At 39.0% G+C, this 14481-nt stretch overlaps 1 protein-coding gene across 5 annotated transcripts in view; it reads left to right on the top strand.

Moving 5' to 3' along the window:
• TEK (TEK receptor tyrosine kinase) overlaps positions 1-14481 on the top strand; it is a 125125-nt gene that overhangs the window by 61688 nt on the left and 48956 nt on the right. For 3 of the 5 annotated variants that reach the window (XM_032137826.2, XM_032137823.2, XM_032137822.3), the window contains exons 3-7: positions 30-140; positions 1011-1163; positions 4156-4287; positions 7519-7659; positions 13489-13617. In XM_032137826.2, coding sequence (XP_031993717.1) covers positions 30-140; positions 1011-1163; positions 4156-4287; positions 7519-7659; positions 13489-13617 — 666 coding nt within the window. The remainder of the gene's footprint in view (positions 1-29; positions 141-1010; positions 1164-4155; positions 4288-7518; positions 7660-13488; positions 13618-14481) is intronic. The other 2 variants (XM_032137824.1, XM_032137825.2) reach the window with 1 other exon arrangement.

Raw genomic sequence — 14481 nt, 5'->3', positions numbered from 1 at the left:
TTTTTGGTATTTGTTTTCTCTTTTAAAAGCTTCCTTCCTACCAGCTACTTTAACTATGACTGTGGACAAGGGAGATAATGTGAACATATCTTTCAAAAAGGTATTGATTAAAGAAGAAGATGCAGTGATTTACAAAAATGGTGAGTATGTGTTTCATTGCTTTCCTCAGTATGATGTGAGATATCAGATAACATACAACATATTGGATCATTTTCCTATTGTGGTCTTGTGGGCAGATGTTTGAAGTAAAGCTGCTATGATGCAAGCTTTCAAATTCTGTGTATGATAGAAGCCCTCTTAGGTAACATATTTGGTTACTTAAGCATATTAAAGTGGAATTCATATATATGAATGTACATGGTGTATGTACATACAATAAAACCCCATCATAATGTGAGATCCCAACTTCAGCCATATAAAATGTGAGTTTCTTTGATTGTGACATTTTTGATTGCAAGGTTTAGGAAATTACCACAGTAAACATGGGAAGCCAATTGTTAGCAGTTCTGGCAGTCCAACTGTGTAATCCAAATGTGTCTAGGTCCTAGCTATGGTTTGGTACCACCCAGTGTCAGTTGCCTGATCCAGCTGGAATATTGATGGGGATCATTCTGAAGTCTGTGAGTGGATAGGACTTCCAGATTAGAGTAGCGATCATAGATATCTCCTGGTTAATTGGTTAGTTGATAGGGTTACCTATCATTTTTCACCTAACTTTGCCTGCCAACTATGTTCACCTCTCCCTGTAGAATGTAAGAACTTAGACTACCCCCATCTTCATGTGTTTGGTGGTAGATCCCACAGACTAACCTGTCTGTTCTATCACTATGACTTTCTTGACTATTGAGAGAGTACTGAATAGTTCAGCATTTTCATTCTTCCCCACATCCAGTATGTGAGAGTACATTTTCTTGACCATGTCAGGGAAAGCTGATTAAGTGGAGAAACCAGGCAAGGAAGCAGGTATGTTTCAGTGTGACCTATGGTTCTTCACTCTTCCCTCTTACCAGGTTCCTTCATCCATTCAGTGCCCCGGCATGAAGTACCTGATATTCTAGAAGTACACCTGCCTCATGCTCAGCCCCAGGATGCTGGAGTGTACTCGGCCAGGTATATAGGAGGAAACCTCTTCACCTCGGCCTTCACCAGGCTGATAGTCCGGAGTAAGTGATGGAGAGGCCACCACTTGTGATGGTGTAGTTGTTAGGTTGTTAGGATTTTTAGTTGAAAATAACAGAAACTAACCATGGCTTCTTAAGCAAAAACCAGGGATTGGTTGGAGGTTGTATTAGTCTGTTCTTATGCTGCAAAGCAAATGAATAAGAGATAGCAATCATTAGAGGAATGACAGAGAAACCCAGGTATTTAGACCTGAAGACTTAAATATTTAATATTACAAATACTTGATATAGCTGGGGAAAATTCAGGGCAAATCATTTTATTTTCTCAGGGCAAATCATCTCTAATTTCACATGCTCTTTATTAAGACATACCTGAGACTGGGTAATTTATTAAGGGAAGAGGTTTAATTGACTCACAGTTCAATATGGCTAGGGAGAAATCAGGAAACTTACAATCATGGCAAAAGAGGAAGCAGACACATCCTTCTTCACGTGGCGGCAGGAGAGAGAAGAATGAGAGTGAAGGAGAGGGGGAAGCACCATCTAAAACCATCAAATCTCAAGAGAACTCACTCACTATCATGTGAACAGCATGAGGGCAACTGCCTCCATGATTAAATTACCTCTTACCTCCTACTGCATTCCTCCCACAACAGGTGGGGATTATGGGAACTACAATTCAAGATGAGATTTGGGTAGGGACACAGCCAAACCATACCACAGGGGGACACTAAGGACTCTTAATAAATTGATGGGAAAGCTGAAAAGTGGCCAGGTACGGTGGCTCGTGCCTGTAATCTCAGCACTTTGAGAGGCCCTTTGAGCTCAAGAGTTTGAGACCAGCCTGGGCAACATGGCAAAACCCCGTCTCTACAAAAAATACAAAAATTAGCCAGGCATGGTGATGCATGCCTGTAGTTCTAGCTATTTGACAGGTTGAGGTGGGAGGGTAGTTCAAGCTCAGGAGGTCGAGGCTGCAGTGGGCCAGGCTGGTTGAAAGAGCAAGACCTTGTCTCAAAAAAAAACCAAAAAACTATAAAGCAAGTTCCAGAAAAGATAAGCTTCAAGGAAGAGCTGAGGTTCAGTTGTGGTGGGTGTGGGGAGGTAGGGGAGTGGGCTTTCTCTCTAAGATGCTGCTTTTACCATGTCTCAGCTTCAGCAATGTTTCTTTCACTTCCAAATTGCGAATTTCCAGGATAAATAATCAGATTGGCCTAACATACATTAGATGTCCATCAGCCTAGATCAGTGAGCTATAGACAACGGTGGAGCCACATACTACAAGTTATAGGCACTAGAAGCTCACATTTGTACAGCATAATCATCCATATAAAAAGGGGGATGACAATGAGTAAAGCAGTGTCACTGAAAGGTGTCTGCTCTAGGGGGATGAGTTGGACCTCTTGGGTTAGACTAACATCTACTTAAACATTGCCTCCTGTAAATCCCCACACTTCCCAGGTCATTTAACTCATGTGTGATTTTTATTTTCAGTTTTGAAACATCTAAGAGTTAGAACTAGTAAAAACTTTTTCTCTCCATTATAACTATTGAAGTGGGGCATGAATATCACCATTACATTTTCCTATAATTTTTACAGGAACTTCATAAATAGAAAAAAAATGATTTGCCCTGAATTTTCCCCAGCTATATCAGGTTTTCGTAATATTAAATATTGAAGTCTTCAGGTCTAAATGCCTGGTCTTCTCTGTCATTCCTCTAATGATTGCCATCTCCAATTCATTTGCTTTGCATTATGTTCCCCCATTCATTTACCAAAATGTGTTGGTCATAACTCTGTGCCAAGAATTGTGTTGGTGTTGAGAATACAGGATCATAAGATAAATCCCTGTCCTTTGGGTCATTCCCAGTCAGAGTAGGGACATGTATAATTAGCTAAATAAATATTGAAGATGACAATAGAAGTATGAGAAGTGTGGTTCATCTAGTTCATGCTCCATGCTTAGCCACCTCTATGGACATAAAATATAGCAAGGTGTTTTATAGGCAGGACTATTTGGGCTTGAGTCGAGAGGAATCTTTCCACGTACCCAGGACCTGTTTCCTCCTGGATGACTACTGTGCTTGACTTCTATTAAATGTCAGAGCAGCCTTTTTGTAATATGAATCTTAAAAAATATAACTATGATGATAGCAAAACTGCAATATTCAGCTTCTAGTAGCTTGCCTCGCAGCTACCTTTACATGAAGTTTCTGTGGACTTGGAAGAAGCAAGTGACATCCCCTTTTATTCCACTACTCAGGAGAGTCTGAATGTCAAGGAAGCAATTTGCCTTTATTTCATTTAGCTAGTTTCTCTGGAGTCTGATATAACACCATGTACTAGGTGTACCCAGAGGGTAAATGGGGTACATCTTCTAGGAAGGTCAGACATACCTATACATGTTGATATATAGTTGTTTGAGATAGGAAAACCAAAGTGTTTTTCCTAATCTCTGCTCTCAATGAACACAACACTTCTGACACCAATGTGCACAGATTACTAGGCCACTTCTAGAACTTCTCATTCAGTAGGTCGTGGTTGGGTGATTGGGTGGGGTCTGGGGTTTGCATTTCTAACAGATTCCCAGATGATGGGGATGCTACTGGTCAGAAACCACACTTTGAAAACCACAGCTCCAGCCTATAACCATACCTGCAGCTCCCTGGACATGCCGTGCTGTCTTCCCATGCCTTGTCTTTGCCTGGAAGACACTCTCCAGCCTTACCTTCTTTGCTACTTAGTTGGTCCTGCAGATTCAGCTTGCTTACCATATCCTCTGGGAAGCCTTCCTTTTTGCCCTCTTCTATCCACCAGACAGAGTTAGGTACCCCTTGTCTTTGTTTCTGTCACGATTTCCTGTTTACATGTCTGTCTCCCATATTAGACAATTAGCTTTTAGAGAGCAGAGCCTGTATTTTATCTTCATTCACCATTGTGCACTGAATGACCAACACACACAGTAGGTGCTCAACAAAGATTTGTTGAGCGAATGTGCTCTACTCACCACAGCCTTGTTTTCCTTAACAAAAGGATGTGAAGCTCAGAAGTGGGGACCTGAATGCAACCATCTCTGTACTGCTTGTATGAACAATGGTGTCTGCCATGAAGATACTGGAGAATGCATTTGCCCTCCTGGGTTTATGGGAAGGACATGTGAGAAGGGTAAGTCAAGAGACTTGATAAGTAAGCTGTGGATTTAAAAAACCCAAATGTTCATGGGTTCCCTGACTAGGATGTGGGAAAGCCTAGCTATTGTGCCCTCCATAGAGACATGATCCGTGGATATGGTCTTACTAGGTTAATCAACACAAAGTAGTTTTCACACACTTATCATCACTTCAATTTGGGTGAGAAAAATGCAGAGAATAATGAGCTATGTGGCTGTATATTTGGCCAGTCCCCTTAGACCACAATAACTATCTAACCTACTGTCCAAGCAAGGACCCTTTTGAGAATAAAAGGGAGGGACAGGGGAATGTCTTCAGTAATAACCTTGAGACCATGCAGATATAGACCAAGACTATCCCAGAAAAACTGGCTGCCCTATTTTGAGCCCAAGCCCTGCTGCAATAGCAGACAAGAATGGCTGCTGATGGAGCCATGATGTTGACGATGTTTATCAGTCCTAGTCATTTACTGAAAAGGAGAAAACGAAGTGGGAAGACAGCACAAATGCATCCACCATTTTTCTTATGCCCTCTAACCTCCCTCTATTTAAACATGAAATATACTATTCTTAAATTTTAATTTCAATAATGCATTCTTTTTTTTACAATTAGTGCATTTGCCTTTATTTGAAAGGCTTTCATCTGGGTGAGTCTGATTCTGACATCCTGCATAACAAACCACTGCAAACATAGAAACATAAAACAACAGCAATCATTTCTCATCTCTTCCAGTTCTAGGAGTTGACTGGGCAGAGCTAAGTCATTCTTACTCCATAGATGTCCCTGAAGTTACAACCAGATGATGTCCCGAACTGTTGTCATTGCAAGACCTTCCTTCCTCACATTACCTCAGTAGTTAACCTGTCTCTCAGTTAGGATCTCAGCAGGGCCTATCAGCCAGAGCCATGTATACAAGGCCTCCACATGTAGCCTGGACTTCCTCACAGCATGAGGTTTGGGTTCCAACAGCAAGTGTCCCAAGAAAAAGAGCTAGAAGGAAGCTATTTCTCCTTTTATTGTCTAGTCTTAGAACTCACATAGCAACGCATCTACACAGGATGGTGATAGGCACATGGATTCAATAGGTTTTTAAGAAGAAACGACACAGGCACTACCCTCCTGCTAGGAAACGAAAAAGTCACGTTGTAAGAAAAGGATATGAGTTGGAAGATATTTTCTGGGAATTGCTAGAAAGCACACTATGTCCAGAGGATATCCAAAAGGTACAAGAAGATAAAAAATAATTTTGAAAGGCAAACATTTCTGAAATAGACTGAAAGATGAGTTGCATATTTTCTTTGAATCAAACTCACATCTTGTAACTTTCTCATTCTTTCTGAGTTATTTGAGACTAACATTAATTTTTAACCTAAGCAATGAAGATCTTAAAAAAGGTGTACAATGTTGCATTAGCCCAAATTGTTATCCAAAAACTATGTTTCCAGTACCCTTCACTGAATTCTAGCCCTCCTCCTTCTACTCTAAATCCCCACCATTGTCTCCTGTTACCTTTACTTTCAGTCTTCTCTCTCTGCAGTCCATTTTTGACAAGGGCTGACTTTGCCTATATATCCCAAAACACAGAAAATTCAAGTCAGAAAATGATTTACTTTAAATACCAAGATAATGAAAGCTAAATTATTTAGATTACTGTATAGCCAAAAGATTGAATAGAGGTGAATGTTTTACTTTCCTTTAAGAGATATTAAACCAAAACAAGTTAAACTTGACTCACTAGCTTTTTCAATAAGCTTGTAACAACTTTTATCTTCACACCTTAGAGTCTGAAGATCCATTCTAGTTTTCCCATGCATCCAAACCATTAGGTTTAATGACACATCCAAAGCCAGGACCTAAGGAAGATACCTAGACAGATGACATGAATTACCATGTCACTGTGCTTTAAAGAAGAGAGAGATATTCCTGAACGTGGTATAGTTCACCTTGCTCAGGCAAGATCACAGAAACACCAATAATGTATTAGAATCGGAACGCATTTTGAATTGCTTTAGGGCAAACTTTGATTCTGACGACTAATTATAAGCCTTGCAAGAATTTATGTAGCTATCAATTTAGCTGTACAAAATAGCAATTTAAAATTTATTAGAATTGATCTGTTTCTCAGTAATTGGTGTTACTTGAACTGTACTCGAAATTAACAGAGTTTAATTTTTGAAGAGTAGCCACCTAAAATTGTGATCCTTCAAAAGTATTTTGGGACGACCTCTTATTCCAAATTTAGCATTCAAAGTCAAGTTCAAAACTCAGAGTGACAGGTGGCTGGGTGGAAGTCACAATTGATGGAGTGGTGAGGATGGTGACAAAACTCTGGGGAAATGGCTTGGGACATCACATTGAAACAACTGACTTAATGCCTGGAGTCAGAGAAGACTCTAGAACAGAGAGAGCAGGTTAGAAACATGGCTGAGTGAGAAAATGTTGGCTGGAAATGCCCCGTCTGTAAACCCTTAGTAATTCTCCCCTAATCTTTGAGGATATATGAAAATAATTTGAAATTTTTTGTCTTAAAGCCAATTGTTCTGCTTCCTAAATGCTGTCTAACGTGATGCAAATTGTTAACTCGCGATAAATTTTCCAATGTATCATTCTCACTCAATATCTTGGACGGAAAATATTTGGAAATTAAGTCATCATGCATTTTTCTCTACTTATTTCATAACAAGGGGAAGATTATCATCTAAAATCATCTAAATGTAAATACCTGGTCAACAGTCTTTCCAGTTTACCAGCATTAATTTAAATAAATGTCTGTAAAACTTGAAAAAAAAAAAAGCCATCGTTGCTGGATCTAGAATTTTAGATCTGGAAACAGATGGGAATGGAAGCTAAATGGCCTCTGTTAGGTCAGATGGTAACTGTGTGTGAATGAGAAAAACGTGCCTTTTCCTAAAGGTTCTTTAATGCCAGCCACTGGAAAGTTATAATAAATATACAGATCCGTGATGTTTACGTTGTGAATGTTGTCCACTAGGTTTGTGCACTGCACAAACCTGCATGATTGTGAGTGATGTCCCTGATGTCTGCTCTGTGGGGCAGTTTCATTATCAGTAAAATGGGCCATAAGGGTGTGTTCATCCTGCCATGCCACGGCTGAGATTTGACTGTTTCCCGTATTCACTAGACTAGGAGAAATGAATCCAAAGAATTATGTATTTCAAAGGGTTGCATATTTGACTCTGAATCATCTTTTCTCTTCTTCCCAAAGCTTGTGAACTGCACACATTTGGCAGAACTTGTAAAGAAAGGTGCAGTGGACAAGAGGGATGCAAGTCTTACGTGTTCTGTCTCCCTGACCCCTATGGGTGTTCCTGTGCCACAGGCTGGAAGGGTCTGCAGTGCAATGAAGGTATGCACCAATTACACCCTTGGACAGAAAATGTTCTAGCAGGTATATAAAGGAGATCCAGTTTGCTGGAAATCACAACATAGGATATACCTGGACTGCTTAGCTACCCACTACTGGACGACAGGATTTTGAATCATGGATGTTTACATCCAATGTTAATTATACTTTCACAATAAGAATCTAGACCGCATAGAAAGTACTTCTCATAACTATCATCTGGGGATCTTTACTAAAGCACGGATTCTGATTTGGTAGGCATGGACTGGGGCCCGAGGTTCTGCATTTCTAACAGGCTCCCAAGTAGTTCCGATGTTACTGGTTTTCGACCACGCTTTGAGTAGGAAGACCATAGAAGACTTGTTTTTTTTTTTTTTTTCAGTGAATCATAAAATCACAGCTTTAGCCGGGCGTGGTAGCACATGCCTGTTGTCCCAGTTATTCAGGAGGCTGAGGCAGGAGGATCCCTTGAGCCCAGGAGTTTGAAGCTGCAGTGAGCTATGATTGCACCACTGCACTCCAGCCTGGGCAAGAGAGTGAAACTTCGTTTTTAAAAAAAAAAAAATCAGAGCTTTTTTGTTAGATCCAGACAGGATTTGGGGCTCAAAAATTGAAGAAGTTAAAATCTTACCTGCCGTGGACCTTATGCAAGCAGTACTAACATCACCTACTCAGAGTCCCTCTGCCCTTTCTAAAATAAGCTTTCCCGTTTGACCAGGTTCTGTGGAGTGCATCTGACATCCACTTTTCAATATGCGTTTCACATCTACTATCGCACAGTAGCTCAACATGAACCTGCAGACAAACGTGACAGAACCTCCCTAATGTATATTAATACTGTGAATTAGCCAGAGCTCAAAGGCTTTTCAGTGTTTATCTCACAAAGTCAGCTTTTCCCATATCTGGCACAAAAGGTAGCTACGATGGGGTCCCAGCAACTTGATAACAATGCTCCAGAGCAGAGTAGTTCAGTAGAAATAGAAGCCATCCACATATAGAATTTAAAATGTTCTAGTGTCCACATTAAAAAAGTGAGGAGAAATAGGTGAAATAATTTTGATCTATTAACCCAATATTTTAAAAATATTATCAGTTCAACATGTAATCAATGGCAAAAAGTATTAATGAGATATTTTACACTCCCTTGTTCATAATAAGTCTTTGAAATTTCAATTTGGACTAGCTATGTTTTAAGGGTTCCATAGCCACACGTGGCTAACTGTACTGGACAGCATAGCTCCAGGGGCTTGGAGGAGGAGGACAAAGAGGAGAGTTACACAAAAGTTACCTTCAGCAACCTGCAATACCTCATTCAGTTCCCTCTAAATGCTATGTCTGCCCCCCTGGAACATGCAGTGAGCCACAGCAGTGGAGGAATCCCATCTGGCCTCTGAAGTGTGCATCTTAAGGTAAAAGGTGACTCCAGGAAGGGGGCAGATCCCTCTTTTTTTAAAAAAAATTAAAATATTACGCAAACTATGAGCACTTTGCCAGGACCCAGGAGGGGTGCATGCAGGCAGTCTCTAGAACATAAACTTCATCAGCTTCATAGTGAATGTGTCTCTGGGCCCAGGTTTATAAGAGTACATTTCATGAACTCAGCCCATTCCTGGCTCAAGAAATCACCAAGATTTTATGAATAGAACTGTTGTAATATTCTTCCAGACTCCTTTCAACAATTACTATCCTGTTCAATCCATCCAAAAAGCAGTAGGAAAGCAAGGAGACATTTCTAACAGTAACTACTTAAGGACATGGTCTCCTTTAATAGTCCAGGATTTAGAATAGTCAATAACAGATTGTACATTGGCAAGTTTTATGTATCAGGGCTGGTTTCTGTCTGAGGAAATAAGCAATAATAGAAATTTTTGAAGCAAATAGTGGGGATAATAAAGAGAACAGGGGAATTCCACTGTGCAAATACGTGATCATTCAAAGTCATTCAGAACCCTTTGCCAGGAAGAAAGTTCCAGTGTATTCTAGAAACTAAAAAAATCAAGGCTTCATGATATTTTGAGGTCTTCTGCCATCCCAACAGAAACTTGATTTCAGTAGTCAGATTTCCTTTATGCTTATTAATTAATTCTCACCTTTTCTACCATCTGCTTTGAGTAAGAAGTTGTGATTAAGTTTTTTTCCAGCTTTATCAAGGTCTAATTGCTAAATAAAAATTGTATGTAGTTGAGGTGCAAAATGTGATATTTTGATATATGTATACATTGTGAAGTGATTACTGCTGTTAAGCTAATTAACACATCCATCACCTCACACAGTTATCTGTGGGTGTGGTGAGAGCATTTAAAATCGCTCAGCAAATTTCAAGTATACAATACAGTAATACTAAGTTTAGCCACCACACTGTATATTAGAACTCCAGAACTTACTTATCCTACTGTGTAATTAAAAGTTTTTGCCCTTTGACCAACATCTCCCCATTTCCTCCACCCTGTAGTCCCTGGGAGCCACTATGCTACTCTGCTTCTATAAGTTTGACTTTTTTTAGATTCCACTTATAGAAGAGAACTTACAGTATTGGTTTTTATATGCCTGGCTTATTTCACTTAGCACGGTGCCCTCCAGGTTCATCCATGTCGTTGCAAATGACAGGATTTCCTTCTTTTCAAAGGCTGAATAATATGCCATTATATATGTGTACACACCACATTTTATTTATCCATTCATCCATGGATGGACGCTTGGTCAAGTCCATATTTTGGCTACTGTAAGCAATGCTGCAATGAACATGAGAATACAGATGTCTCTTTGAGATAGTGATTTTATTTCTCTTGGATATATACCAGAAATGGGATTGCTGGATCATATGGCGGTTATATTTTGAGTGTTTTGAAGAACTTCCATATTGTTTTCCATAATGACTGTACCAATTTACATTCCCACCAACAGCATACAAGGGTTCCCTATTATCTACATCCTTGCCATTCTAGCAGGTGTGATGTGATATCTCATTGTGGTTTTGATTTTCATTTCCCTGATGATCAGTGAGATTGAGGATTTTTCATAGACCTTTTGTCCATTTGTATGTTGTCTTTTAAGAGATGTTGGCTGGGCACGGTGGCTCACGCCTGTAATCCCAGCACTTTGGGAGGCCAAGGTGGGTGGATCACCTGAGGTTGGGAGTTTGAGACCAGCCTGACCAACAATGAGAAACCCCGTCTCTACTAAAAATACAAAATTATCTGGGCATGGTGGTGCATGCTTTTAATCCCAGCTACTCGGGAGGCTGAGGCAGGAGAACCGTTTGAACCTGGGAGGTGGAGGTTGCGGTGAGCTGAGGTCACGCCATTGCATTCCAGCCTGGGCAACAAGAGTGAAACTCCATCTCAAAAAAGGAAAAAAAAAAAAAAAAAGGAGATGTCTATTCAGGTCCTTTGTCCATTTTTAAATCAGGTTGTTTGCTTGCTATTAAGTTGTTTGAGTTCCTTATATATTCTGGATATTAACCTCTTATCAGGTGTATACTTTGGAAATACATTCTCTTGTTCCATACATTGTTTCTTCACTCTGTTGATTGTTTCCTTTGCTGTGCAGAAGCTTGTTAGTTTGATGCAATCACATTTGTCTATTTGTGCTTTTGTTGTCTGTGCTTTTGAGGTCATATCCAAAAAAATCATTGCCCAGATCAATATCAAGAAGCTTTTCCCCTCTGTTTTCTTCTAGTAGTTTTACAATTTCAGGTCTTATGTTGTGTCTTTAGTCAATTTTGAGTTTTGAATATAATGAGATGAGGTTCTAATTTTATTCTTCTGCTTGTGGTAATCTAGTTTTCCCAGGACCATTTATTGAAGAGATTATCCTTTCTCTGTTGTGTGTTCTTCATACTTTTGTTGAATCTGTTAACTGTAAATGTGTAAATTTATTTCTGGGCTGTCAATTCTGTTCCGTTGGTCTATATGTCTGTTTTTAATGCCAGTACCGTACTGTTTTTATTACTATAGCTTTGTAATATATTTTGAAATCAGGTAATGTGATATCTCTAGCTTTGTTCTTCTTGCTCAATATTGCTTTGGCTATTCTAGGCCTTCTGTGGTTCAGTATAAATTTTAGAATTGTTTTTTCTATTTCTGTGAAAAATACCATGGCAATTTTGATAGTGATTGTAGTGAATTTGTAGGTAACTTAGTTGTGATTGATACTAAAAATAAAGAGTGCATTTTAGCTGGGTGAATAAAATACAAAATCAAAACAAATCATCAGAACCCCAAAAGACAAGCTTTTGCGTTAATTTTTGGTTAGAAGCCTTCTAGTAATGTTACAGTTGATCAAAATAAGGACACCCAGTTAACAGAATCCATTTGCCATGCACCAAATTCTAAGAATTGTCCTGGAAGGTTTAGTCAGCTCCAAGGGAAAATAATGCTTCTATCCTGTCCTCCCAGGAGCTTATTACAAGTACCAAAACATAATTTGAATGGCTTAAATATTCTACTACAAAGAAACAGTCTTAAAAAGCTAACATTTTAAATTATCTTGATTTTTAGTTTTTAGCAGTTTAACCATGATGTGCCTATGCATAATTTACTTTATATTTATTCTGCTAAGGGCTTAACAAATTTTTGAATGTGTAAAATTCAACAAATTGGGATAATTTAAACCATTATTTCTTCAAACATTTTGTCTAACCCTTTCTCTCTGATCTTTCTTGGACCTCCAATTACATGTGTGTTAGATGTTTTGTCTCATGAGTCCCTAAGGATTAATAATCATTTTTTTTCCAAACTTTTCCCTACTTTTCTTCTTCAGATGGGCTATCTATTGATGTTGCTTCAAGTTTATTGACTCTTTCTTTTGTCATCTCCATTCTGTTGCTAAGTCCATACAGTGATTATTTGATTTCAAATATTGTGTTTTTCAGTTTTAGAATTCCTTTTGCTTTTTAAAAATAGTTTCTATTTCCCTGCTGAAGTTTCTCATTGTTTCATTTGTTATGAACGTATCTTCTTTTACCTCACTGAGCATAGTTATTATAGTTGTTTTAAAATTCTTGTCTATTCCAACATCTGAGTCCTCACAGTTGGTCTCTGTTTATTTCTTTTCCCTTAAAAAACGGGCCTTAATTCTCCATTTCTTCTTGGGATTGTATCTTGAACATTGAAAATGTTACATTGTGGAGACTCTGGAATATGATATATTCCTTTCAGGAATGTTGATTTTGTTTTGTTTTAGCAGGCAATTAACTTGGTAGGATTCAAACCTCAAACTCTCACTGTTAGGAATCAGGTCAAACTCGGTTTAGTTCTTTTATCTTTAGCTGGGCTGCTTTGAGTCTGTACTGAGCATGCATGGATCAAGGATCAGCCAAAGATCTGGGATTTTCTCTGACTCTTTCTGGGTTTTCCCTCTCTTTACAGTGGCTGTGGTTTTCCTGACTCTGTCTCTGATTCATCAGGCCAGTAGACTGCAGGTTTTCTTTGGAGTTTTAGCTTCCATACGTGGTGTCCACTGTACCTAACAGCTGGGCTAAAAGCTGAAAATTGGGAAACACATCATTCCCGTCTTCCAAATTTCAATTCCCCTCCAGAATCTTCCAGGTCTTTTTTCTTCCTATCCCACTCTTAAGTGCTTTCAGGAAGTTATTTTCTAAATGTAGTTGTATCTACAAGAAAGTTGGCAAGATAGGAGCTCATTCAACTTTTTTTGGAGGCATAACTCCCCAGCTTTTTAAGTTCCTGGTAATTCAGATAAATTACCCCCTACCTTACACAAATCAGCAAAGTTGATGGCTTAGAGAGAAAAATAAAACTAAGCACCTGCAGCCTTAGTTTCCTCTCTTCCCCTGGATTAATACTGGTTTTTTGATGTCTTTGTTTACAGCATGCCACCCTGGTTTTTATGGGCCAGATTGTAAGCTTAGGTGCAGCTGCAACAATGGGGAGATGTGTGATCGCTTCCAAGGATGTCTCTGCTCTCCAGGATGGCAGGGGCTCCAGTGTGAGAGAGAAGGTAAAGCAAGGTAACACTGTAGTCAGGGCCATGTTCAGTATGTCTGAAATGAGCTTTGGTAGTGTGTAATTCTTGTGCCGGCATCCTAAGATCCTCAAGCCTCTTTTGTTTCCATCCAGAAGTTGGGAATAATTTATCCTAAATCCTAAAGCACAGCATTTTAATTCTGCTCTACTAACCCTAATAGTAGGCTTTATTTTTCTTTGCACTAGGCATAAGCCATGTGCTCTTTGTAGCAGCTTAAGTGATGACTGGCCAGCTGAGAGCTCTCCTACCTTTTCTGCTCCCTTCTCTAGGACCAGCCTTTTCCCTGGACATGCGTAACAGAGAAAGAGCAATTTGGGATGGATTTAGACAGGGGATATTTTTAAAGCAATAGAAAGAATAAAACAAATAGAAAAGATTATGCTCAAAATGAAATTTTATGTAATTCTAGTTCGGAAATTACTCTCCAGCAGGAGTCAGCAAACTTTAACCCACAGACTACATCCAGCCCACTATCTTTTTAAAAACAGCTTTATAGAGATACATTTTTTATATTATAATGTTCAACTTTTTAAAATGTAAATTCAATGGTTTTTAGTATATTTACAGAGCTGTGCAATCATTGCCATAATCTAATTTTACAACATATTCATTATACCAAAAGAAACCTTGTACCCATTAGCAGAAACTTCCATTCTCCAATCATCCTAGTTTCTGACAACCATTAATTTGCAGTTGACCTTAAACAACATGGGGGCTGGGGGTACTGACCCTCCTCACAGTAGAAAATCTACATATAACTTTTGACTCCCCAAAGACTTAACTACTAATAGCCTTCTGTTGACAAGAAGCCTTACCAATAACATAGTCAATTAACAC

The sequence above is a fragment of the Hylobates moloch genome, unplaced genomic scaffold (assembly GCF_009828535.3).
Source record: "Hylobates moloch isolate HMO894 unplaced genomic scaffold, HMol_V3 SCAFFOLD_19, whole genome shotgun sequence".
Taxonomy (NCBI): domain Eukaryota; kingdom Metazoa; phylum Chordata; class Mammalia; order Primates; family Hylobatidae; genus Hylobates; species Hylobates moloch.
This window is presented reverse-complemented; position numbering and strand designations above follow the sequence as displayed.